We start from the raw sequence: 24820 nt of genomic DNA on the forward strand, positions 1-24820 counted from the left end.
TGTATCTTGTCTTTCTAGGTGGTAATTATGAGACTTTGGGAGTGGTTGTCAGAGAAGCCTTGGCAAGCTGAAGCATTGCAACTTATCTATGAAACCCACCACTGCCTCAGCACGGAAGAATTGAATCTTTAAGATGGAGCTTTCAATTAAAATGAACACATTGTCAAGGAAGGTGTGAAGCCAGTCACATGACCAACCTCTCAGATAGAACAATGGCATATGTTACTAACAAAAGTATTGGGAATAAAACAAATTAATTTGGTATAAAAGGAGAATAAATCACAAGTTTTTCATTGGGCTTCATTGTTTTCATCAGAAATATGGTTTCAACCTCTTGCTATTGTCGTGACATTAGGCAAACTTGGAAAGAAATAAATTTTAGATCTGTTCCAACCTCTGTGTATCTGAGATTACCTCAGTCCTGGTCCAGTTCAGTAACTTTCTAAATGTAGTGGGAGGGGCATTTAAAGTTCATTAGAAACCCAAACCAAGATGCACCTGGTACTATCAGTACTTTTTAATCTCATTTGAGACCTGGCAGAGGCAGAGTTCTGATGGACACTTGGAGGTTGTTTCTGAAACTAGTCTTCATTTATCCAATGCAAATTATAAACTTTCAAAATAATCTCTACTTGACTTCAGTCACCTGCCCAAGCTGTAGCGAAGCAGTTCATCTGTACAAACAGTCGACTTTTTATTTTGGTTCATGGCCTAATTCCTTCTTCCTGCATCCCAGTGAATGAGGAAATGTTTCCCTCCACTATTATTCAAGCAAACATAAATCTTTGAACATTTCAAAAGGATCCTTGCATAATAACAGCACTCCAGATGCATCTCCCATGTGCCAATTGGATAAGGCCAAAGCTTTCTCAAGAGGTGCAGTCATCTATTTGCAAAAATAATATTCAATCCTGAAAAGATTTCAGAAGCGCTTGAAATGGTCTAAACCCTGAACAGATTACATAAGCCTTGCAGACTTAACACCACCAATGCAACCCCACCCAAAGCTAGGCAAAACTGGCCCCCACCTCTGATATTAGTATTTCTCTTCAGTAACCAGAAGATTTCTTCCTAATACATCTACTTTCTTCAAGGATTAACACAGTAATTGGGATCAATAATATTAATGGGTTGTATTTTCTTGAGTGCAGAAGATTAATGGGTGGCCTAATTGAGTTATTTCAATGCAGATGGATAAAAACCATCTCCCCAGCTGGAAGAATTCAGAACAAGGAAGCATAACTTTAAATTAGAGCAGTCATCAGGGGTGATTTCAAGAAGCATTTCTTCAGACAAAAGATAGTGGAAATCCAGAATATTCACCTCAATAATCTGTCAAGCCTGAACATCACAGGAAAATGTTATAATTCAGATTTTAGATGTGTGGAATGAGCACCAAAGGATCTGGACCAAGATGGGTGAATAAAGTTATGATGCACTTCATGCATAATGTAACTGCATTATGCATAATATAACCACTGTCATCGCAATGCCCACCACCTTCAAAATGCACTGGAGGTGTTGGATTAGTTTGCTCCAAAACTTGCAACCACTGCCACTGAGGACAAGGACAGCAGGCGTATTGGAACACCACCACCTGCAGGATCCCCTCTGAGTAAGGGGGGATACATTGGTGCTCCTTTATCATCACCAGATCTTAATCGCTATCTAACAACACCATGGGTGCACCTTCAGCTGAAGATGGACAACAATTTTAGGCAGTGGTCACCACCACCTTTGTCAAGATCATTCAGGGATGGCCAGTAAACGTGGCCTTGCCAGCGATATCCATATCCTGCAAATGAATGGAAAGAAATCCAGAACAGCACAGTCATTAGATGGGGAACCGCCACAAATGAGGTACAAAAGGTGACTGGCACCTAATCCAAGGCTAAGGGAGGACAATGCATAAAGATCATTATTCAAAATATGCAGCTGGACTGTATATTGTCCAAAAATCTTAAATAATCCTGATCTTACAATGATTAAAAAAGTGACAAGTAGGCAATATGAGAGAAGTTAAGGAAAAAATACAGTCAAGGCCAAAGGAAAAGGAAAACAGAGACAGAAGTAAATAGGGGACAAGAAATCAGCTTTAAATGTAATTGCTACTTCCTTTCCAACTTTTCCCAGATGTATGTAGGAATGTAAAAAGTTATAGAATTAGAAATTGCTTCATACAATTCCAAAAAAGACCAGTGTGTGGTTGAAACAAAAATATCCGTTTAACCTGAATTACAGCAATATTGCATTCATTTCTGGAGGTCTTGACACTTGTCAAGAAATTCAGTTCCTGAGTTTTCTGTGGGATCTGTGTTTGCGCCAGTGCCATTTTTCCATTGCAAAATTCCCAAATGATGTCAACAGCCCTACCACAAGCAAACTTTATCACCTGTGAGATTTTCAACCTCACTTCTCATAGAGAAGGAACAGATCTTTCAGCCCACCATGTCTGCATCAACCATGATTGGCAATCTAAACTACTCCCAGCGACCTGCACATGGTCCGTATCCCTCCACTCCCTGCCTGTTCATGTGCCTGTCTAAATGCCTCTTAAACATTGCTAATGTATCTGCTTCTATCACCTCTCCTGGCAGCACATTCCAGACACATACCTCTCTCCGTCTAAAAAAATTGCCTCGCACATCTCCTTTAAACTTCCCCCTCTTACCTTAAACCTTTGTCCTCTCCAGTATTTTAATTTCCAACCTGACAAAAAGACCCTGGCTATCTACCTTATCTATGCCTCTCATAATGTTATGTATTTCTATCAGGTCACCCCTCAGCCTCCAGAAAAATCAATCGTTTGTCTAACCTCTCCTTATAGTTAATACTCTCCAATCCAGGCAACATGCTGGTGAACATCTTCAGTACCCTCTCGAAAAACTCTGCACCCTTCCTATAGTGTGGCAACCAGAACTACACAAATTACTCCAAATGTGGCTTAACCAAAGCTTTATACAACTGCAACACCACTTGCTAACTTTTATACTCAATGCCCTGACCAATGAAGGCAAGCATGCCATATGCTTTCTTTACCACCATATCCACTTCTGTTGCCACTTTCAGGGAGTGATGGACTTGCACTCAATAGTCAATAATTAAAGGGGAAATATCCAATCAGCTAGGAAAGTTGAATATAATTAAAACCTAGTCAGCATGGTTTTACGAAAAGTAAATCATGTTTGATATATTTTCTTGAATTCTTTGAGGATGCGACAGGGAGAGTTGATAGAGGGAAACCTGTAGATGTAGTGTATTTAGTTTCCCAGAAGACTTTTGACAAGGTGCCACATGGAAGGCTGGTGAATAAGTTAAAAGCCTGTGGTATTAGAGGAAGTACGTTAGAATGGATTGAAAACTCATTGTCTCATAGTAAACAGAGAGTTGGCATAAATGAGTCCTCTTCAGACTGTAAGGAAGTATGTAGTGCAGTACCGCAGGGATCAATTCTTGGCGTGTAATTGTTCACTATCTTCATAATGACTTAGAGGAAGGAACAAAAGCAAGGCTTCCAAATTTCCTGATGAAATGAAAATAGGTGGAAGGGCATGTTGTGATATGGATACTGTGATTCGTATATTAATAGGTTGTGTGGGCAAAAGACTGGCAAATGGAATTTAATGTGGGGAAGTGCGAGGTCTTGCACTTTGGTAACAGAAATCATAAGGCAAATTATCTAAATGGAGAGAGACTGTAAGTAAGCAAAGTACAGAGGCACCTAGGTATTCTAATACACGATTCACAAAAAGCTAGCAGGCAGTTCCAACAAGTAGTTAAGAAGGCAAATAGCATTTGGCTTCATTGCAAAGGGGTTGGAGTTTAAAAATAGGGTTTTGTTGCAATTGTACAGGGTGTTGGTGAGGCCTCACCTGGAATACTGCGTACAGTTTTGTTCCACTTACCTAAAAAAAGATATAGTTACATTAGATGCAGTACAAAGGAGGTTCACCAGGCTAGTTCCTGGAATGAGAGGCTTGTCCTATCAAGAGAGACTAAACAGTTTGGCTTTGTATTCCTTTCAGTTTAGGAAGGGTGACCTTATTCAAATATATAAGATGTTGTGTTACCTTATCCTAACATATAAAATCTGAAGGGGGCTTGACTGGGTAGATATTGAGATGTTAGTGGGAGAGGCTCAACAAGGGTACATAACTACAAGATAACGGGCCGGTCACTTAAATGTCAATATACACAACATCGACTGCCTAACATCATCCACTGCCCTAATCATCTTTGTCATCTCCTCTAAAAACTCAATCAAATGTGTGAGTCAGGACCTCCCCCACACAAAGCCATGCCAATTATCCCAAATAAGTCCATGCTTTTCCAAATGCAAGTAAATCCTGTCCCTAGGGAGCTTCTCCAATAATTTTCCCTGCCACTGATCACCGGCCTATGATTTCCTGGATTGTCCCTGTAGCCCTTCTTAAACAAACAACATTGGCTATTCTCCAGTCCTCTGGCACCTCACCTGTGGCTAAAGAGAATACAAAGATCTCTGTCAAGGCCGCAGCAATGTCCTCCTTTGCTTCTCTCATATTCAAGGATCCCATCAAGCCCTGGGGACTTGTCCACTTTAATTTTTTCAAGACACCCAACACCACGTCCTTCTTAACATCGACATGCCCCAGAATAAAATTATGAGGGGCATAGATAGGGTGGACAAGCAATATCTTTTCCCTATTATTGAGCAATCCAATACCAGAGGGCATGCACTTAAGGTGAGAGGGGGTAGGTTCAGAACAGACGTGAGGGGTACGTTTTTTACTGAGAGAGTGGTGGATGCCTGAAATGTGTTGCCTGATAGGGTGGCGGAGACAACTTCTTTTGGGGGCTTTTAAGACTGGCTTGGATGGGCACATGAATGAGAGGAAAATAGAGGGATATGGGCATTCTGTAGGTAGGAGGGATTAACTATGTCGGCACAACATTGTGGGCTGAAGGGCCTATTCTGTGCTGTACTGTTCTATGTTCTAATATCAGCATAACCCTTCCTAATTGCACCATTATCCATGTCCTTCTCCTTGGTGAATACCAATGTATACAGAGGTACTCACTGAGGACCTCACCCATTTCCAATGGCTCCACTCATAAATTCCCTTCTTTGTCCTTGAGTAGACTTACCCTTTCCCTAGCTACCCTCTTGCTCTTAATACTAGTATAAAATGCCTTGGGATTCTCTTTAATGTTCAACAAGCTCAACAAGATTTATGGGTAAAATAAAGTAGCCCTCCTGATCAGTACCCCTACCATCAATTTAAACATTGACATACGGCACACTGTGGCCACATTGGGTACTAGGTCCAAGATGCACCTAATCACTGGATTTTGAACAGCATTCCTCAAACCTGCCATCACCACCAGCTAGAAGGACAAGCCTCCTCAAGGTGGGGACCACCACTTACAACTTTCCCTTGACTTGGAAATGAATAGTTGCTTCATCATTATCACTGAACCATAATATCGGAAATCTCAATCTTCACCAAACTGATGGCAGTTGAAGGCAATACCTTCCAGCATGTTCTCAATGGCAATTACTAATGGGCAATAAATGCCGTAAATGAATAATTTACTTTCAAAATCCACCTTAATGGGGTCCATCATTTCAAAGACTTCTGCTCTCCACTCCGTCTTTACTCTTCCAAAGGAGAAAGAGCCTTTGTACACTCAATCTTCCTTGATGGTTGCATTTTCCATTGCAGCAATATCTTCAGAAATCAGGAATAGTAAATACATTGGCCTGGAAATTCATCATACAACTCCACAAAAACAGAGCTGTGTAGTTGGAAAGTGGTATAGCTTGAAGTAAAGCAATATTATGTTCAGTTCTGTGCACCTTTGAGCCTAAATGATAGAAATGTTTAAGAGACATTTAGACAGCCACATGAATAGGCAGGGAATAGAGGGATATGTACAGGCAGCTAGGATTTGTTTGAATTGGCATCATGATCAGCACAGACATTGTGGGTTGAAGGGCTTGTTCCTGTGTTCCAATGAAAAATTCAATGGGAGTTTCAATTACAGGATAGAATTCCCCCAAAATGACATCAACAGTTCTACACTTTAAAATTTGTTTCCCCCATGACCTTCAACCTCACTGGTCTGAAAAATAACAGTTCTTATTTACTCCCAGAACAGTTAGGTTTCACTAGCGGTTTACCCTGAAACTAAGCTATTTAAAGTGACAAAACTCAAACTGCATTCTTTCCGTTCACTGAGATCTGTGACCCTCTGTCAAGTCACTGTCACCCTCAGCATCTATGCCACTGAATCATTCCAGGCTGCCACTACTGTTCTTTGCTACCCCTCACTGTTACATTGGGGAGGTCACCCAAATCCCATACTCCTCTGCCCATGAGAACAGGCAGAGTAAACATGGGGACATGTCACCATTGCAAACTTCCCCAAAAGTGCTTTGTGCCCCCTTGAGCAAAGAACACGCAGCCTGCACACACTGATCTTCAGCAGCCTGACCCTCTGAAAACCCAGAAAGGCTTATGCACATCCCTTCCCATTGAGCTGCAAACTCCCCTGTAACTAAAAGGATGCTGTTTGTCTGGTTGTAAATCCCTTTGCCACCTAGATTGCAGCTGGCAGGCTAGATGCTGGCAGCTGTGAGAATGAGATCAACAGAGTATGCTGTGCTGAAGCAACACAGAATCTGGAGGAACTCAGCAGGTCGAGCAGCATCTCTGGGGTGAAAGGGGCTGTCAGTGTTTCGGGTCAAAACCCTGCATCTGGACAGAGTGGAGAGGAAGACAGCCAGTATAAAAGGGTAGAGGGGGAGTGGTGAGACAGGAGGGTGAAATATCAAGACATAAGAGATTCTGCAGATGCTGGAATTTGGAGCAACACACACAAAATTCTGGAGGAACTCAGCAGGTCAGGCAGCATCTATGGAGGGAAACAAATAGTCGATGTTTCAGGGCGAAACCCCTCATCAGGACTGGGAAAGTCCTGATGAAGGGTCTCAACCCGAAATGTCGATTGTTTATTTTCCTCCATAGATGCTGCCTGACCTGCTGAGTTCCTCCAGAATTTTGTGTGAGGGGTGAAAGATGATAAGCAGGTCAAGCCAAGTAGTGGAGGGGGAGGGAGAAAGAGGTTTGGAGTTGGGAGACAATGGGAGAGGCAGATGGATGATAGATGGAGACAGACAAAAAAAAAGGGGAAAGTGGGCAAGGTGGGGGGAGGGCAGGGGAGGGTGAAGATGGAGACAGGTGCTGGAGGGGAATAAGCAGGAACATAAAGGCTACCAGTGCTAGAACCTGATAAGTAAGAGAGGTGATAAGATTGCACGTGCTGGAATCTGGAACACACAATCTGCTGGAGGAACTCAGCAGGTCGAGCAGCATCTGTGGGTTGGGGGGGGGGTGGGGATGGAAGGAACAGTCGATGTTTCAGGTCGAAACACTGCATATGATTGAGAGTGGAGAAGGTGCATGCTGGGCTGAAACTAATAACTTGGTATAACACTGGGAAACCTGACAAGGCTGTTGTGTGAACTTTGCAATTAAACATCATGATCTCTGCTAGGTTTCTTAAAAAGTGATGAGAAGACCCACAATGCTATTTTAATGCAATTAAAATTTGGCTAAATAACTTCTCAGCCATTATTTCATTGCTGTTAGTAAGGCAACACTATTTACTTTCTTTTGCAGAACAGGTAGTCAGAAAAAAGTGACAATCGAGGTAAAGTTGACAAAATCTTTCAAACATTAGCTTCTGGTTTTACTTTGGTTCACATCAAAATTAGAACCAAGCTTGGCCCACAGGTGAATCAGATGAAAATAAAATCATCCTAGCACAGTATATTTAATTATAAAAGAGATATTGGACAAAATCCAAAGAAGGTTCAGACTACAATGAGATTAATCATCCGTGCTACTGACAGTGTCCCAAACCCTATTACCTATAGTGACAGTATGCATTTAGATTCAAAGAATTTTGCAACATGAAAGAAGCCAACTTAATGTATTAAAAGATGCTATCTCTCTAAAAGAACTAACAAGTTCGCCCCATTTCCTCAAACTCATCATTTTTTAAATATTTATCTAGTTCCTCTTTAAAAACCACTTCCGACGCTGGATTTAGATTTTAAGTTTAGAACACTGTGGTCCACAAGACAGGGACAAGTGCAATGATCCCACTAGCGACCTCTGATATCAAGAATTATATACCTTCAGTGCAAAATGACTCATTACCATTATAGTCCTTTCTGTCCAATCCATGTTTCCCTTTGGCAACATTTTATTAAAAAGATCCCCATGCACCCTTAATAAAAAATTGTATATTCTACATCCTTAAACATAACAATTTCAAAATTCTGACCACACCATAGAGTATGTCATTTGCTTTATTCACTGCAGAATATCATTCTATACCCATAAATCTTGAGTTTCTGTGTTTTTTATAATTGACAATTATCTCACGTGCTTTAAAGTCCTGGCTAACTGTCCAATCAATGATACCCTGCAAGCTTACACAGATACAGAGTGTTGACAAGCATATCCAGCAAGTCAATAGAAAGCAACAAGTATCTACACATTTACAATTCTCATCTTATCTATCAGCAATGGAAAAATCCAACTGCAGTATGAAAGCAAGAATAAGGGAGTTCTCCCCTGTCCTGGAGTGCGAGAGAGAGGAGGAAATCACTTTCCTGGTAAATCATGCAGCTAGGTGCAACAAGCAAAACATTTTCATCAAGGAATAGAGATCGAAGTTGAATTTAGTGGTACCTTCCTTGTACTTGTAACACCAGATTGCATCCATACGAATCAAGGTGACAGGGAGTGTTTGCTGCTTCACTACCAATCCATAGAGTGCTGTCTCGTCCATCTCTCCCAGGGAACCCAAAGTCAGACCAGATTACATCCTACTAAAGAAATGTACATGTCAGTGCAACTTTATTGATTATTCAGGTCTTTGTTCCCTTCAATCTCTTGTACAACATCCTGAGTTATACCTGTACCCCTCTTACTGCTGCCCACCGAGCACTGATTTGTTAGAGTGCTCTTGGTCCTCCAGTCCAAACACTCACAGGTATGTAGTCCCCCTGAACTTAAAAGAAAAAAGATATCACTCAGTCTGTGAAGTGCAGATTGCTGTGCTGGGAACCTGGTGTTAATCCTGCTATTCCAGGAACCTGGGTTCTGAGAACCTGGCACAAATTCCTGCCCTCCCAATTATTGTGCCAGTAACTTCGCACCAATCCCTGACCATCACTGGCTCTCCTGGAGCAATGAATCATCCACAGCTCAGTGTGGAGCAAATGCACAAGGACTGGTGTTGGACGGGCTTGGGTGTGCGCGACTGCCAGTCAGCACTGAGATGAAGGCCATTACTGGGGAGTGGCAATACCTGCTCCATGGGTTGACAGACTGCCCAGATCTTATAATCTCATTTCCTGTTGGAGATATTGGAAGCTACTGTCCTCTCTGTGTTTGGCTGCATGACTCTTCCCACCTCAGAGATTTCTCTGTGGTGTGTACAACCACAGGACATAGATTAGCTGGAAAGTTGGGTGGAGAAGTGGCAGATGGAATTTAATCAAGGTAAGTGTGAGGTAAGGCACTTCCGGAAGTCAAATTCTGGTAGGACATATAGTTATTTATTATATATACATTATGATATATATCTATGCCCCTCATAAATTTATAAACTTCCACAAGGTCACCCTTTATATTCACAGTCAACAAGGTGGGCTGGAAGTGTTGCACCTTTCTATGCTATAATATCTAATAAACTCAACAGCCAGTGACCAAAATTGAGATCATCAAAGAAAAGTCTTTGGGCTGGGGGAGCCATAATGACCCTTTTTAGGGTTACTTCCATTAGAGCTCTCATCTCTGGGAACATATCCCAATTGCCACATAAAGTACCAGTATAATCTCCATTCTTCTGAAACCAGAAGATTTAGAGGATCCTTTTGTGTAAGACCTTAAACATAGCACCTATCTGCTCTCAGGTCAATCTGAAATATCTGAGAGTGCTATATGGAGTATAAAAGGGACATTACCCTAGAAACCTAGATAGGAACTTTCTTCAGATAAAACTCTACACAAAAAAACCTTCAGTTCAGTATTACCCTGCTGTTTGTGAGACCTTGCTGTGTGCAAATTGTCTGCTGTATTTCCAAGTTACACTTCAAGCATACTTAAGTTGCTGTAAAGTACTCTGGGACGTACCGAGGTCATGCAAACCACTAAAAACATATGTCCTTTTCGGAAGCCACTTAAAATGACTGATCATCTATTCTCCCTACTCGTTTATTAGCTCCATCATTTCTCCACCGTGGCACTGCTGATCCTCCTTTCATTCACTCTGGGCCCTCAGAGCTGGATGGAGAAAGGATATATTTATTAAATCAGCCTGCCTGGATTTGAGCCCAAGTACACTGAAAAGATTGAACTAATCATTGCACCACCCAGTCTCCGAAGACACAAATATCACAACTCAACCTGATTTCTGCTGCCTTCACTCTGTATTCCCCTGCACATTTCTAAAATAATGTCTCTAATATTGTTCTGCATCTTTTTTCACCTACATCAAACTTAAATCAAACGTTGGTATTTTGTTCAGTTATTAACAATCTGATCTTAAGGGAAATTACATAAACCAATTGCTAGGTGCAATCATTCTGATGTCATTTAGGAATGATCATAATGCAAAGGCTGCCAGCAGGATTAGATCATTTGTTGGTTACTTCTCACTAACATTGTTAGCTTGTACCAGGTTCTGAATGTTTTCAAATATCCTGACAATTTTTAACTCATTCCTTGCACCAACCACATGGCTGTTCCGAATCCAAACTCTTTTGCAAAACATCAGCAGCAAGATACTATTTGTGACACTTCAAATGTCACTGCCTCCAGTGCTTGGAAGTTCAGGAGGCCACATATTTAAGCAAACTAATCAGATTGAAGTGGAGGTTTTTTTTAAAATGTAGTGAGTTATGATAATCTGGAATAGCTTTAAAGGACACTGGAAGCAGGTATGATTGTAACTTTCAGAAGGGAATAAGATATGTACTTGAAGAACAAGGCTTTGTGGGGCTGTGGATTGGGTAAAATGACTAGGACAAACTGAACAGTTCTTGGAAAAAGCCAGCACAGCCATTTTCTGTACTGTATTATTACATAACTACACATAAATTCAACAGAGAAGAAAAGAACCAATTGCCCTTCAAGCCTACCCCAAGACACGTAGCCAGAACACCAAGCCTTAACTCTTCTACCACCTCAATTCCCTTCCCTCCCAATGCCTTTTGGAAGAGGGAAAATGAAGAAATGTATGGTTCTTCAACTGAAGAATGCTCAGGAAAAGTGGTTTAGGATCCAGCAAAAGCAGCCACTTATCTCTTATCATGCTCAAATGTACATTTCCCCAATTTAAGTGGAAGAGAAAGATGACAATATTGCTTGCACATACAAGTTATTACCTTGATATGGACTCAGCACCACTTTGAATCTAAATCTGACAAACATAATTTGATAGAAAACTGCATTTTTATTAAAAAATTATCTTCCTGTGACTTTTGAGACATTTACTCAATGTAATGGGAGCAATAATTCTGCTGGAAAGCACTTTTATTGCAAATATATGATCTACAAAAACTGTATGTCGAAGCTTCCTGGTGGAACTTTACAACCTGCAATAACTTAAACTGTATTAATAGGGAGTGGGATAAAATGATGTTAATCACAAATTGAACAATCAGTAATGAAAAGACTTGATCACAAGTTTGATCTAAATTTTTGTTGGCAATTCATTCAAGTGACACATAGGACTAAATGTACCAGAAACACATCCAAGAAAACAGAACTTAAAACTCTGGTGAGATAATCTATCAAAAGATATCAATGTCTCTAATGAAACTCTCCAGAGCAGCTGGACTGAGCACTCATCCAGAATGAAACAGCTACAATATAAAAGTTACTTATCTCCAGCTGCGTTTATGGCTTTACTCTCATAGTACAATGGGGTCTGGTGCTGGACTGGTGGTCTGGAGCTTGGGACTTCAATTCCCATCGAGGCAATAAGAAAACCATCCTGAAAACAGAACTGGTTCTCGAACATGTTTCAGTGAAACCTGTAATCCCTAGGCTCACATGCAATACCTCTTCCACATTCTTGCTAACTTCAGTGGTACAGTGGCAATAAGAAAAATGAGTAAAAATCAACTTGTAGAACTCTTCCAAAGAGCAACCATTCAACCAGAGACACAAGAGACTGCAGATGCTGGAATCTGGAACAACAAGTCCTGATGTTTCCACCCAAAATGTTGACAGCTCCTTTCTCTCCACAGATACCATTTAACCCACTTTGCCTTTGATGTCACTTCATATTGTAGTATAAAAATTGGAACTTTGACTAGAATAGAGATATTACACTGTTCAAATGATTCTATCTAGCCTATGGCTTTGCAGAATGAATGCTCCCTCCTAATTAACAATGCTCCTTTAGCTCAGGAAGAGAACAGTTAAGTTGACTGCAGGGCTCTGTGCATGTTAACATTCACTAACGCTATGCAGATACCCTGCTTGCTGAATGTTTTTTTAATATTTACAATGTGATTGATTACATATTGTCAAGGACACTGCTGCAATGCAACACAACACAATGTCTTATTTTTCCCGTGAAGGTGTTCTTAAACTGGTGAAAAGCAGCTTGACTCCCAAATGGCAGATTAAGGAACAACCAGTTTCAAGACAAATGCAAACAGCTGGGTAAGACTACAATCAGTGATCTAAGAGACCATTTAAAACTGATCCTTCCCAACAGAGTATTTCAACATTCTAAATTTGAAAGACACACACACACAGTCATCCAGGTTTCTTTAGCCGTAACTTGCACGTAATTCACATTTCTCCATGATACATAGACAGGTCAGAAATGCCAGATTTGACAAGCCAATTTTCCTATTCCTTTCTCCCCCACGTGTTTATTCAGCCTTACTCTCCCCACCCCCCCAAATCCATTTCTTTTATTTGCCTCAGCCGCTCGTTACAGGAGTGTGTTTCACATACTCACCACTCACTGGCTGCCCCTGTAATTTGGTTTCTCATTGTCACATGTACCGAGGTACAGTGGAAAAACTTGTCTTGCATACTGTCCATCACAACAGTGCATTGAGGTAGTACAAGGTAAAACAATAACAGAACACAGAAAAATGTGTTATAGTACAGAGAAAGTGCAGTGCAGGTAGGCAGTAAGGTGCAAGATCACAGTGAGGTAGATTGTGAGGTCAAGGTCAAGTGTTCCTCCCCAATTCCCCAGATACCATTACATCCTATCTGGATGTATCACGGCTTGGTACGGCAACTGCTCTGCCCAGGACCGCAAGAAACTGCAGAGAGTTGTGGACACAGCCCAGCGCATCATGGACACCAACCTCCCCTCCTTGGACTCTTGTCTTTACCTCTCGTTGTCTTGGCAAAGCAGCCAGCATAATCAAAGACTCCACCCACCCAGGACATTCTTTCTTCTCTCTTCTTCCATTGGGTAGAAGATACAGAAGCCTAAGGGCACGTACAACCAAATTTAACGACAGCTTCTACCCCACTGTGATAAGACTATTGAACGGTTCCTTTATACAATGAGATGGACTGTGACTTCACGATCTACCTTGTTGTGACCTTGCACCTTATTGCACTGCACTTTCTCTGTAGCTGTGACACTTTACTCTATACTGTTATTGTTTTTACCTGTACTACATCAATGCACTCTGTACTAACTCAATGTAACTGTATTGTGTAATGAACTGACCTGTACAATCGGTATGCAAGACTGGTTTTTCACTGTACTTCAGTACAAGTGACAATAACAAACCAATACCAATACAAAGTGGCAAATCATGTCAAGAGAACAATTAGGAATCCCATATGCTTTCCCAGTAAAAGTTATTACAAAGGTTATTTGAACTTGTACGAAACACTCTTTAGGTCTTAGGTACTGGAATATTGTATCCAATTCTGGCCACTGTGCTTTAGGAAGAATATGAAGGTCCTAGAGAAGATGCAGAAAATGCTTATGGCAATAATCCAGGGATATAAGATTTTGGCAACAACCTTAAGGTGGAAAAGTTGGGATTGTTCTCCTTGGAACAATGGTTGAGAGGAATATCATGACTAGATCAATGGGGTAGGCAGAAGGAAGCTGTTCCCAGTAGTGGAACTGGGGGACACACATTTAAAGTGTTAGGCAAAAGATACAAGTGGAATGGGAGGATAACTTTCTTTTATTTCTGCTCCCTCCTCCCAACAGACTGTTTATGATCTGGCCTGCAAGGATAATAGAACCAATCAATCAGAGCTTTTTCAAAAGAGAACTAGATACGCACTTAAAGAAAAATAATTTGTAGAGCTATGGGGAAAGAGGAAGGAAGTGAGATCGACAAGATTTCTCACTGGAAAACTGGCACAGGCATGAAGGACAAACTGCTTCTTCTTTGATACAACAACTCAATGACTGATTCAATGCCAAACAGACTCAAAGACATGGATAGTGGTGAGGAGGGAGGAAATAATATTATTCAGGCGTTTGTCTGTCCTACTAATTCCAAGTAACACTGGAGGCACCATTGCACCTTATTATGTAGTATGGGAAATTCTCCTGGCGTTCTGGGTAGCGATTCCTTTCTAAACCACCGCCACCAAGAATCACCTTCTAGTCTTGGAGGGGAACGGTTATGAGGAGCCTGGATAAGGTTGTAATTAGATCAATACATTTTGAAATATTAGAGAAGCAAAGGACTGCAGACTAGGTGATGTTTCACAGAACACCTGCGCTCTGTCCGTAACCGCGATCTGCATCTTCTCGTTGCCAGTCACTTCAACTCCCCCTTCCACACTATCACTGATATGTCAGTCCTCGGCCTCTTCCACTGCCAGAATTCCAAGCGCAAACTGGAGGAACAGCAGCTCATTTTCTCTCTTCGAACCTTGCAGCCTAACAGCATGAACATTGAATTCTCCCACTTTAAGTAATCCCCACCCCCTTCCCTGCAACCCCCCACCCCCACCATGCTTCTTTTTCCTAGCTTCTCTCTTTTTTCTACCTTTTTTTCCTTTCTCTCCTCACCTTTGACACCCCCCCCCCCCGTGGATCTGCTCTGCCCTCCTCCCCCGCACCTGCCTATCACTGTCTCTTACCTGCATCTACCTATCACAACCTTCTGCCCACCCCGCCTCCCCTCTTTTGTCCACCTATCACTGCTCTGCTTTTCCCTCCTATATATTGGGCTTCCCCTTTTCCTATCTTCAGTCCTGAAGAAAGGTCCTGACCCGAAATGTTGACCGCCTGCTTTTCTCCACGGATGCTGCCTGGCCTGCTGAGTTCCTCCAGCACTATAGTGTTTTTCATTTTGAAATATCTCTTTTCAAATCAAATCATACTTGAACACGCAGCTTCCTACATTACAATCCTGACCACACTTAAAAATGACAAATGGTTCCGGGACATCCCAAGGTGAAAGGCACTAGACAGATATAAGATTTATCTCTGCAGTCAGTGTTCCTTACTGGTAAACCTACATTATATTGGAATAAACATTTATTGTGTCTCCTTAGGCAGAGCTTTATGGTCAAAACCTTTTCCCCTTGGTAGGTGATTCATTATCAAGAGGGAATAGGTTTAAGGTAAGAGGTAGAGATTTTAAAGAGGATCTGAAGGTTTTTTTTCCACCATTTGATAATTAGAACGTACTGCAGATGTAGGTGGTGGAATCAGATACAATTACTCGGTTTAAGAGGCATTTAGTTAGACACTTAAAAAGTCACTGTAGGATATGGTCCTAATTCAGGCAAAGTAGATGCGCAAAATGGTCAGCATGGACATGGTGGATTGAAGGATCTGTTTCTGTGCTGTACTATTCTATGACTCCATGTCCTCATGCTCAAGAACCACAGCGCATCTTCACGTCATAAGAGTCTGTGTAAATGTACGGAATCCTGCCCTCAAGAAGGCAGCATCCATCACTAAGGACCCTCACCATCCGAGATATGCCCTCTTCTCGTTACTACCATCGGAGAGGAGGTACAGGAGCCTGAAGACCCACACTCAACGATTCAGGAGCAGCTTCTTCCCCTCCGTCATCAGATTTCTGAACGGTCCATGAACACTACCTCATTGTTCCTTTTTGTTTTGCACTATTTATTTATTTTGTAATTTATGTTTTTTTTAATCTTTGCACTGTACTGCTGCTGCAAAAGAACAAATTTCACGTCATATAAGACAGCAATAATAAATTTGATTCTGATTCCATACGTTTCCGAAACCGGGGCTACCTCAGCACACTGGAATAATACCACCAACACTGTCTCCACAAAATCTTCCAAATTCATTAGAAGGATAAGTGAACCAATGTTAGCATCCTCTCCCAGGTCAACATAACCAGCACTGAGGCCCAAGTTACATTTATATATAATACGGACACAGAAAATGTTAGAAATGCTCAGCAAGTCAGGTAGCATCTGTGGAAAGAAAAACATTAATGTTTCAAGTCGTCAGAACTCGGTTATGCTTATCGGCTATGTCGAGCTGGCCACACTGTTCAAATATCCAACGCCATTGCCTTCAAACAGACACTTCTTTCTGAGCTCTGTCATGGGACGAGATTACCAAGCAGAAAAAAAAAGGTTCAAGGATGTGCTCAATACTTCCTTGAAGAAGTGCAACATCCTCACTGGCTCCTGGGAATTCCTGGCCCAGGACTGCTCAAGATGGAGAAGAACTGTTAAGGATGGTATAGAGAACCTCAAAGCCATGCACAGAGAAGCCATGCATAAGCATGGAAGGAGTGCATCAACTCATAAAATGCACACTTGCCCATCCCATCAGCCATGTCCCGTCTCATCTCTGGAAGGGTCTGTGGTTCCCACATTTGCCTCTTAATCACCTCAGAACCCATGAAACCAGAGTTGAAGCAAGTCCTCCTCAATTCCGAGGGACTGCTTGAAGAGGGGTGAAACATTGCTGCTATTTTCTGACAACACCACGTGGAGCCATATAATTTCCTTGAATCATCACTCAAGCACCCAGAAACAGTAACTTAACTAACCTGCACAGTAACAATAACAGACACTTCAGTGCTAACACTATCCTTTGTATGTTGTTTCCAATTATCTTCCTACAACAATTTGCTACAGGCCTACATCTCATGCCACAGGGTGCAGTAGCATTGTGGTAAAATTCTGGACTAGCATCAGAAACTTAAAGGATTGATCAAGAAATACAAGAATGAATCCCATTATGTTAGCTGGGGAATTTAAATAAAATTTAACAGTGATCATGAACTATCAGATTGTTGTCAAACTCCATCCAGTTCATCCTTGCCATACTTGGCGTAGAAGGTACTCCAGACACACCAATGTACAGGACAGAAATGGGCCCTTCGGCCCACCGCATCCATGCTAACCCTTTTGCCCATCTACACCACTCCCACTTGCCTGCATTAAGGCCATATCCTTCTATGCAGTTGACTCTTAAGTGCCACCTCCGTTTAGGGACAAGTAAGGATGGACAATAAATGCCAATGTTGCAAGTGATGTCCACAGTTCATGTGTAAATAAATCATTTTTTTGTTTTGCTCGTAAAGCTGTGAGGATAACTTAATGATGACTGTCAATCAAATATATCTGTGTATATAGATTTGCAGGAATGGAATGGCTTAACAGCTTCATGGGAAACCAAATGAATCTGTCAAAAAACACTGGATGATGAATGGTTCAGGTCCTCGCCCAACAGTAAAAACAATAGAAATATATCAAGATCTCCCGCAAATGCATTTGGTCTTTGGCCTTTCCTTGTGCACAAAAAGCCAGAGAGACAATCAAAAAACTACAGAGACTGAAATTTGAAGTAAAAACAGAAAATGCTGGAGAAACTCAGCAAGTCAGGCTGTATCTGTGGAAAGAAAAACAGAATTAGCATTTCAAATCATAAACCCTTCATCAAAGTCAGGCAGAATTATTTGTCAGTGAACCAAATGTTAACCTTGTGCCCTGCGACCAGCAGAACAGAAACTAATTACATAATCTGTAATAGGGAAGAAAAGTTCCTCTTGTAAACTGCACAAGATTTTCTTTTATTTTTAAAGAAATACTTTTATTTCTATCAGCTTCATGACCTGAAGTGCTTTATAGCCAATAAAGGACTTTTGATATGTAATCACAGCGAGGTCTCAAAAACAGCAACAAAGTTAATGATGTGCTTGTAGTGATGTTAGTTGATGTGTTAATATTAACTCCACTATGAGAGAACTTTGTGCTCTTCTTTACAATAATACAATAGGATATTGCATGTAGCAAAGAGTGCAAACTGGAAATCAGATAAATATTTCATCCAAAAAGATTTCATCATGTGATTACTTTCTGATAAACAAAAAAAGTTTTGTTCTGGGTTTGCATAGTTGAATGAAATTCTTTGTGATCTTGCATTAACAAATTCAGCCGAAATATATTTTTAATTAATCAGTACCTGAAAAAGCTCGGTTTTATCTTCAAACGTCATGGCAATGTACTTGTAGTCTGCGTAGGCCCAGTACTGGGAGAGAGGGTAAGAGCTGAAAAGTCCAGGTGAGGAGTTGGTTTCACCGTGAAGCCAGACTAAAAACTCCTGCAGCGTGGCACGGACGTACTCACATTGTGTTTCAAATTGAGGAGCTAGAAAAGACACATATTTCAACTAATCTGTGTACAGAAAAGAATCTGCATACAGAAACCCTTGTTTTCTCTGGTATATTACACACTGCTTTTTTTTTATTTATTTCTTCACAGAATGAAGACTTTACTGGAAATGACAATGGTTAATTTCCATCCAAAACAAAAGAGCTGGTCATTGACTTCAGGAATGGGGGCGGTGTACACGCTCCTGTTTACATCAACAGTGCTGAGATCGAGATGATTGAAAGCTTCAAGTTCCTAGGAGTGAACATCTCCAATATCCTGTCCTGGTCCAACCACACGGCCAAGAAAGTGCACCTGCGCCTCTACTTCCTCAGGAGGCTAAAAGAAATTTGGTATGTCGCCTTTCACCCGCACCAATTTTTGGTATTGGTATTGGTTTATCATTGTCACTCGTACCGAGGTACAGTGAAAAACTTGTCTTGCATACCATTCGTACGGATCCATTCATTACACAGTGCATTGAGGTAGTACAGGGTAAAACCAATAACAGAATACAGAGTAAAGTGTCACAGCTACAGGGAAATACAGGGAAATTGCAGTGTAGAACGATTATAGTAAAAGTAATGAGTAGATCTGCAGAGAGCAGCTTGCAACGAATCACCATGCTCCAGCACCATCTTGCTAGAAAGATGCACCATAGAAAGCATCCTATCCGCATGCATCACGGCTTGGTATGGTAACTGCTCTGCCCGAAACCACAAGAAACTGCAGAGGATTATGAACACAGCTCAGCACATCACGGAAACCAATCTCCTCTCCATGGACTCTGTCTGCACTCCTCGCTGCCTCAGTAAAGCAGCCAGCATAATCAAACCAAACCCACCCCGGACATTCTCTCTTCTCCCCCCTCCCATCCGGCAGAAGATACAAAAGCCTGAAAGCACATATCACCAGGCTCAAGGGCAGCTTCTATCCCACTGTTATAAGACTTTGAATGGTCCCCTATTACGATAAAATGAACTCTTGACCTCACAACCTACCTCATTACGATCTTGCACCTTATTTTCTGCCTGCACTGCACTTTCTCTATAAGTAAATTCTGTTATTGTTTTCCCTTGTACTACCTCAATGCACTATTGTTATGAAATGACGTGTGGATGGCATGCAAAACAAAGTTTTTCACTGTACCAGGGTTCATGTGACAAAACCAATTTACCATCCCTAATTTAAGAGTCAAGTATATTAAAGGGTCTGGAGACCAGACTGTGTAAGGATGATAAAGTTCCTTCCCACAAGACATTAGTGAACCAGATGGATTTTTATAATACTCCAGTAGTTTCATAGTTATCATCACTGAGACTTGCCCTTATTTTAGGAAGAAGTGTGCAGGATACAAGATGAAAGACACTTGTAGTCAATGGTAGTTGAATGATAATTGCAATCAATCTCCAGTTAATCTACAAGTGGGGTTTTGGTGTGGAGAATTTTCCTCAAAGTCACCTACCTGTCCCTTCCAAGCACACCACACTCATGTCATATCTTAAGTTACTCTTACAGTCTATTGTACCTTATTATTTTCTGAAATAAATAGATAACTTTATTTCAATAAATCAATACAAACTGTTTCCAACATCTCAACAGGAATTGTTCCAAAGACTGGCAATGACCACCCACTCATCGAAATATTGTTTCTGCATACATACACCTAGCCTCTCTTTGTGAAAACAAAACTCCAGTCCACAACAGTGTGGAGGCTACTAGTCTTTCACATTGTTAAACTACTATTTTTTTATTGATGTATAACAGTCCACAGCGCATCTTAAATTCTCCTCATCAAAAAAACTCCACAAATTAATGTTCTTTAGTCACTGGAGCAGAAGGTTATTAAACGACTGTGCTCAGATTTCATTTGTGCAGTAACAGCGGAATACTTAATATTCAGAAAGAGGGAAGTTAAAATGTGCTATGCATAGTTAAAAGAGAAAAGAGAAGGACTTTAGAAAAGAAATACTCTTGGGTTCTCTTTACTGAAAGCTGCTTAAAAAGCACTGAAAAAGGCTTATAAAAGTAGATAGATTTAAATAGATGAGAAAACTTCCTTCAGTAGACATTTCCCAAAATTATTTGTCATGTTAACACAAAGTCTTACACTTGTTAAACAATTAGCAGTCAATACTGCAGAAAGTTGAATTTTGATTAGGCCAAAAAATGGAACAATAGCAACTTCCTTTTATACTGTGACTTTCACAATACAATTCTTCAAACTGCTACAAAGGAGTTTAATCAAACAAGAAATCAAGTCATAAGCTGATGATCAAAAGCTTGGTCAGAGGTGTGTTTTAATGAGCATCATAATGAAGGAAAGAGTTGTAGACATTTAGAAATTCAAGGGTTTGGGGCGGACCAAGCACTGGTGAAGCACAGAGATCTTAGCTGAGTTGGAGGAGATGAGAGAGATAGAGATAGGTCAGGCGGTGGATGAATTTCAGACGAGTGAAGAATTTAAAAAGAGAGACGCAACTTAAACGGCAACCAAGATAGGTCAGCAAACATGAAATGTGGTAAACACAGCCCAGTCCATCACAGGCTCATCACTTCCTTCCAACCAGTCCACCTTCACCGTGCATTGCATCAGGAAGGCTAAAAGTGTCGTCAAGGATGCTTGATCACCTATGTGAAGATGCAGAAGCTTGAAAGCCCAGATGACTAGACTCAGGAATAGCTTCTTCCCCACTGCCTTCAGACTTCTGAACGAATCACCTCTTTCACATCCCCTTCCCAGTGGTGCAGCCACATTCTCGAACCCTTGGTTCTACCTCTTCTGTTATTGTCACTTTAGCATTTCTTTTTGTACGCCCTCAGTTTGCATCACTAAACTTTGAATCATTCCGTTGTTGTGCTCGCTGTATTTATTATTACCATGTACACTGTTTACTCTGTGAGCTTCATGCAAGCAAGGAATTTCATTGCATTCTGATGTATATGACAATAAACTAATTTGAATCTGAATATTGGGAGGTCAAAATAGTGAGAGCTAGATCACAGACTGTACAATTTTGGATGACCGAACCTTATTGAGGGTAGAATGATGAAAGCTGACTAGGTGTGCATTGAAATAGTGAAGTCTTGTGGTAAAGAAAGTATGGATGATGGTTTCAGCAACTGATGAGGTAAAACGGGTGGAATTTTGCTTTGTCACTGAGGTGGGAACAAAGCACTCTTAAATACGGTACAGAAATGTGGTTTGATGCTCGTCTCAAAGTCAAATAAAAAAATCAAAATTCCAAACAGCCTGCTTTAATTTCAAACAGAGGCCAAGGAGAAGATGAAGTCAGCAACTGAGGAAAGATTTTTTTTTATGACAAGGAACAAAGACAAGGCTTTGGTGTTTCCACGGGAAGAAACTTTTCATCCAGTTGTGCCAGCTGTCAGACAATATATAGAAAGTGGAGGATCAAGAGAAGCCCTGATAAGGTTACAACCGACTGTTGTCAGCATACCTGCGGAAACTGACACAGTACTCTGATAACATTGCTGAGGAGGCAAACAAAGTATGATGAGTGATATATACCGAAATCACAGTGTGAAATTTAATTAGCATCCAGTTTTAAACATTCAGTCTTGAGCTTTTCTTAAGAAGCAAAGCTGTTCAAGACCAGGTCGCAGGAAACGAGTTTGAGGCTGCCTCAGTCCAGACCTCAGTGAACACAGCTCGCAAGTAAACCTGTGCCACTAATTGTACATTAAACTATCAACCTCATTTGCAGATCTCACATGATGTTTGTTAATGAATGTGAAGATCTTACACAGGCAATATAGGGAACTCTCCTAATGCTAAACCAAAGAAGCATTGACATTCTGCTCCCGATTGAATCAAACCCAAGCTGAGGATGCCTAATGCAGGTAATTTTCAAAATGGGTTAATTTCACTAGCATTTACACAGCTCATACTGGTGAGCATAAAATTCATTGGACGACAATCATTTGGCATTACAACCACAAAAAAATAGCTTTTCCTCTTTCATTGGGACCACTGACACTGCACTGAAAAAGAGTTTTATTTCCTTCATTGTTCAGGTCATGCTCCATTGCTGGAGGCTAGTTTATGCTTCAACAACTATCATTGTTCCCAAGGATCACTATTTTCATTAGATCTTCACTACAAAGTCTATTACAACTAAGTACCATACAAATCATTCTTTTATTCAAATAACATTAATTGTTATCAGGGTTAGAGTGCATCTTAATACAGAATTACAGGCTTTAATTTATTACAGGTTTAAAATGGCAAGTTAGCTCGATTCTTCTTAGATAATCTACCGCTATTAACCATTGCTAACCAGATAACTATGAACATAGAACAGGGAACAGTACAGCACAGGAACAGGCCCTTTGGCCCATGACGTTGTGCTGAACTAATTAAACTAGTAATTAAATGCTGAACTAAACTAATCCTTTCTGCCTATACAATGTCCATTTCTCTCCATTCTCTGCACATTCATGTGCCTATCTAAGAGCCTCTTAACTGCCTCTATCGTTTGCCTGATAAATACCACAGTTGACTCACCTCCTCACACTCTTGGCTCAGAGTCAAGTTGTGTTTTCACATCAATGCTGAACAGTCTTGGAAGATAATGGTGACTGACCAGTACAGTACTAAAGGAATGGTGCACTGTCCGAAGTACAGCTGTTGAATGAAATACGAAACCAAAGCTTCAGCTGCCTGATGTGGTTCACAGGAGATGGGACTGTAGGTTATCTTCTGGAAAAGGCCGAGGAATGCTCCTGGTATTGGGTCAACATTGCTTCATCATAAAATTCCAAAACAATTTTGGAATGTCTTTAGTTCACTACTGTTTACGGGATTTTACAGTGAACAAAAATGGCTCTGCACAGTAATATCCCAAAAACAATGAACTGAAGACCTAATAGTCTGCTTTTGAAACAGAAAACATAACAGCAGTAACTTTCCATCAAATTAATTCATCAATCAGAATATTAGATGTTTGAGAGATATCCAATGATACATGAGCACAAATTATTGCCTGACTGACAAATGGGAAATAATTACATCCCTAGCATTTTTATGCCATTAACTGTGGTCAATATATTTTTATCTTTCAATGTTTGTCTTACTTAAGTTTGTAATCATCCTTTTCTCAAGCCTAAAATCAAATCAAATTACAGCCATTAGTTAAAAGAAGCTCCCTTACCATCAGACTATTAAGCAATTCTGACTTTAAAAAAAACTATGATGTACAATATCACAATGGTTACTTTAATGGGCTTGTGATCCAGAAATCTGGACTAATGATCCCACGACATGGATTAACATGCCGCTGAGATACTACCGTATTTGAATTCAGTTATATAAATAAATCTGGATTATAAAAATCTCAATAAATGTGACCACATATAGCATCATAATAAAAAATTCTGGTTCATCCTAACTCAATCTAGCCTACATGACTCCCCATTCAGAACAACATCATTGATTCTTGGCTACTCCTTAAAATGGCTCAGTAAAGCTTCCAGTTCATGGGCAATGGGGATGGGGGAATAAATGACATTCCTGAGAGTGATACCATCATCTTGTGGATGAATTTTTATGAGAATAAACTCTATGCCCACTTAGCCCCATTTTCACTTCAGTTCTTAAACACACTTATTCTTCAGTGGAGCAGCAGTTAGTGCTGCTGCCACACAGCTTATAGCAATCCAGGTTTAATTCTGACCTCAGTCGTGTGTGTGGAGTTCACATGTTCCCCCCTTGACCAAAGAGGTTTTCCTTTGGGTCTCTGGTTTCCACCCATATCCCAAAGAAGTGCCACTGGGTTCATCATAGTGTCAACAGAGACACACAACACAGTCCACCATTGCCCCTGGTATAGGCGAGTTGCAGGACAGTCAGGTTACAGGGAATGGCTTCATTCTGCATTGTATGAAAATATAAGATGAAATATGAAACATCAAATATGAAATCCTACATTCTATAAATATATTATCTCTAACTTCAGTTCCGCTTCTTCCAGAGCATGTGAAAAATGAAGATATGTGAAAATTCAAATATCAAAAATGTGGTTAAATTAGATTAAAGCGGTGTACTTGCGTCACAGTGCATGCCATCACCTTGAAAACTGTCTAATGATGGTTGAAGAAAAAATGAAGCTGAATGGGTCAGTACTCCC

The 24820-nt window shown here is 40.7% G+C and overlaps 1 protein-coding gene across 4 annotated transcripts in view; it reads right to left on the reverse strand.

The window, feature by feature from the left end:
- hspbap1 (hspb associated protein 1) overlaps nt 1–24820 on the reverse strand; it is a 117775-nt gene that overhangs the window by 57246 nt on the left and 35709 nt on the right. For all 4 annotated transcript variants that reach the window (XM_052017113.1, XM_052017103.1, XM_052017124.1 and 1 more), the window contains 2 exons: nt 18484–18668; nt 8745–8881 (listed from right to left, as the gene is read on the reverse strand). In XM_052017113.1, the coding sequence (XP_051873073.1) occupies nt 8745–8881; nt 18484–18668 (322 nt within the window). The remainder of the gene's footprint in view (nt 1–8744; nt 8882–18483; nt 18669–24820) is intronic.

Source organism: Pristis pectinata, chromosome 1, assembly GCF_009764475.1.
Source record: "Pristis pectinata isolate sPriPec2 chromosome 1, sPriPec2.1.pri, whole genome shotgun sequence".
NCBI classification, from domain to species: domain Eukaryota; kingdom Metazoa; phylum Chordata; class Chondrichthyes; order Rhinopristiformes; family Pristidae; genus Pristis; species Pristis pectinata.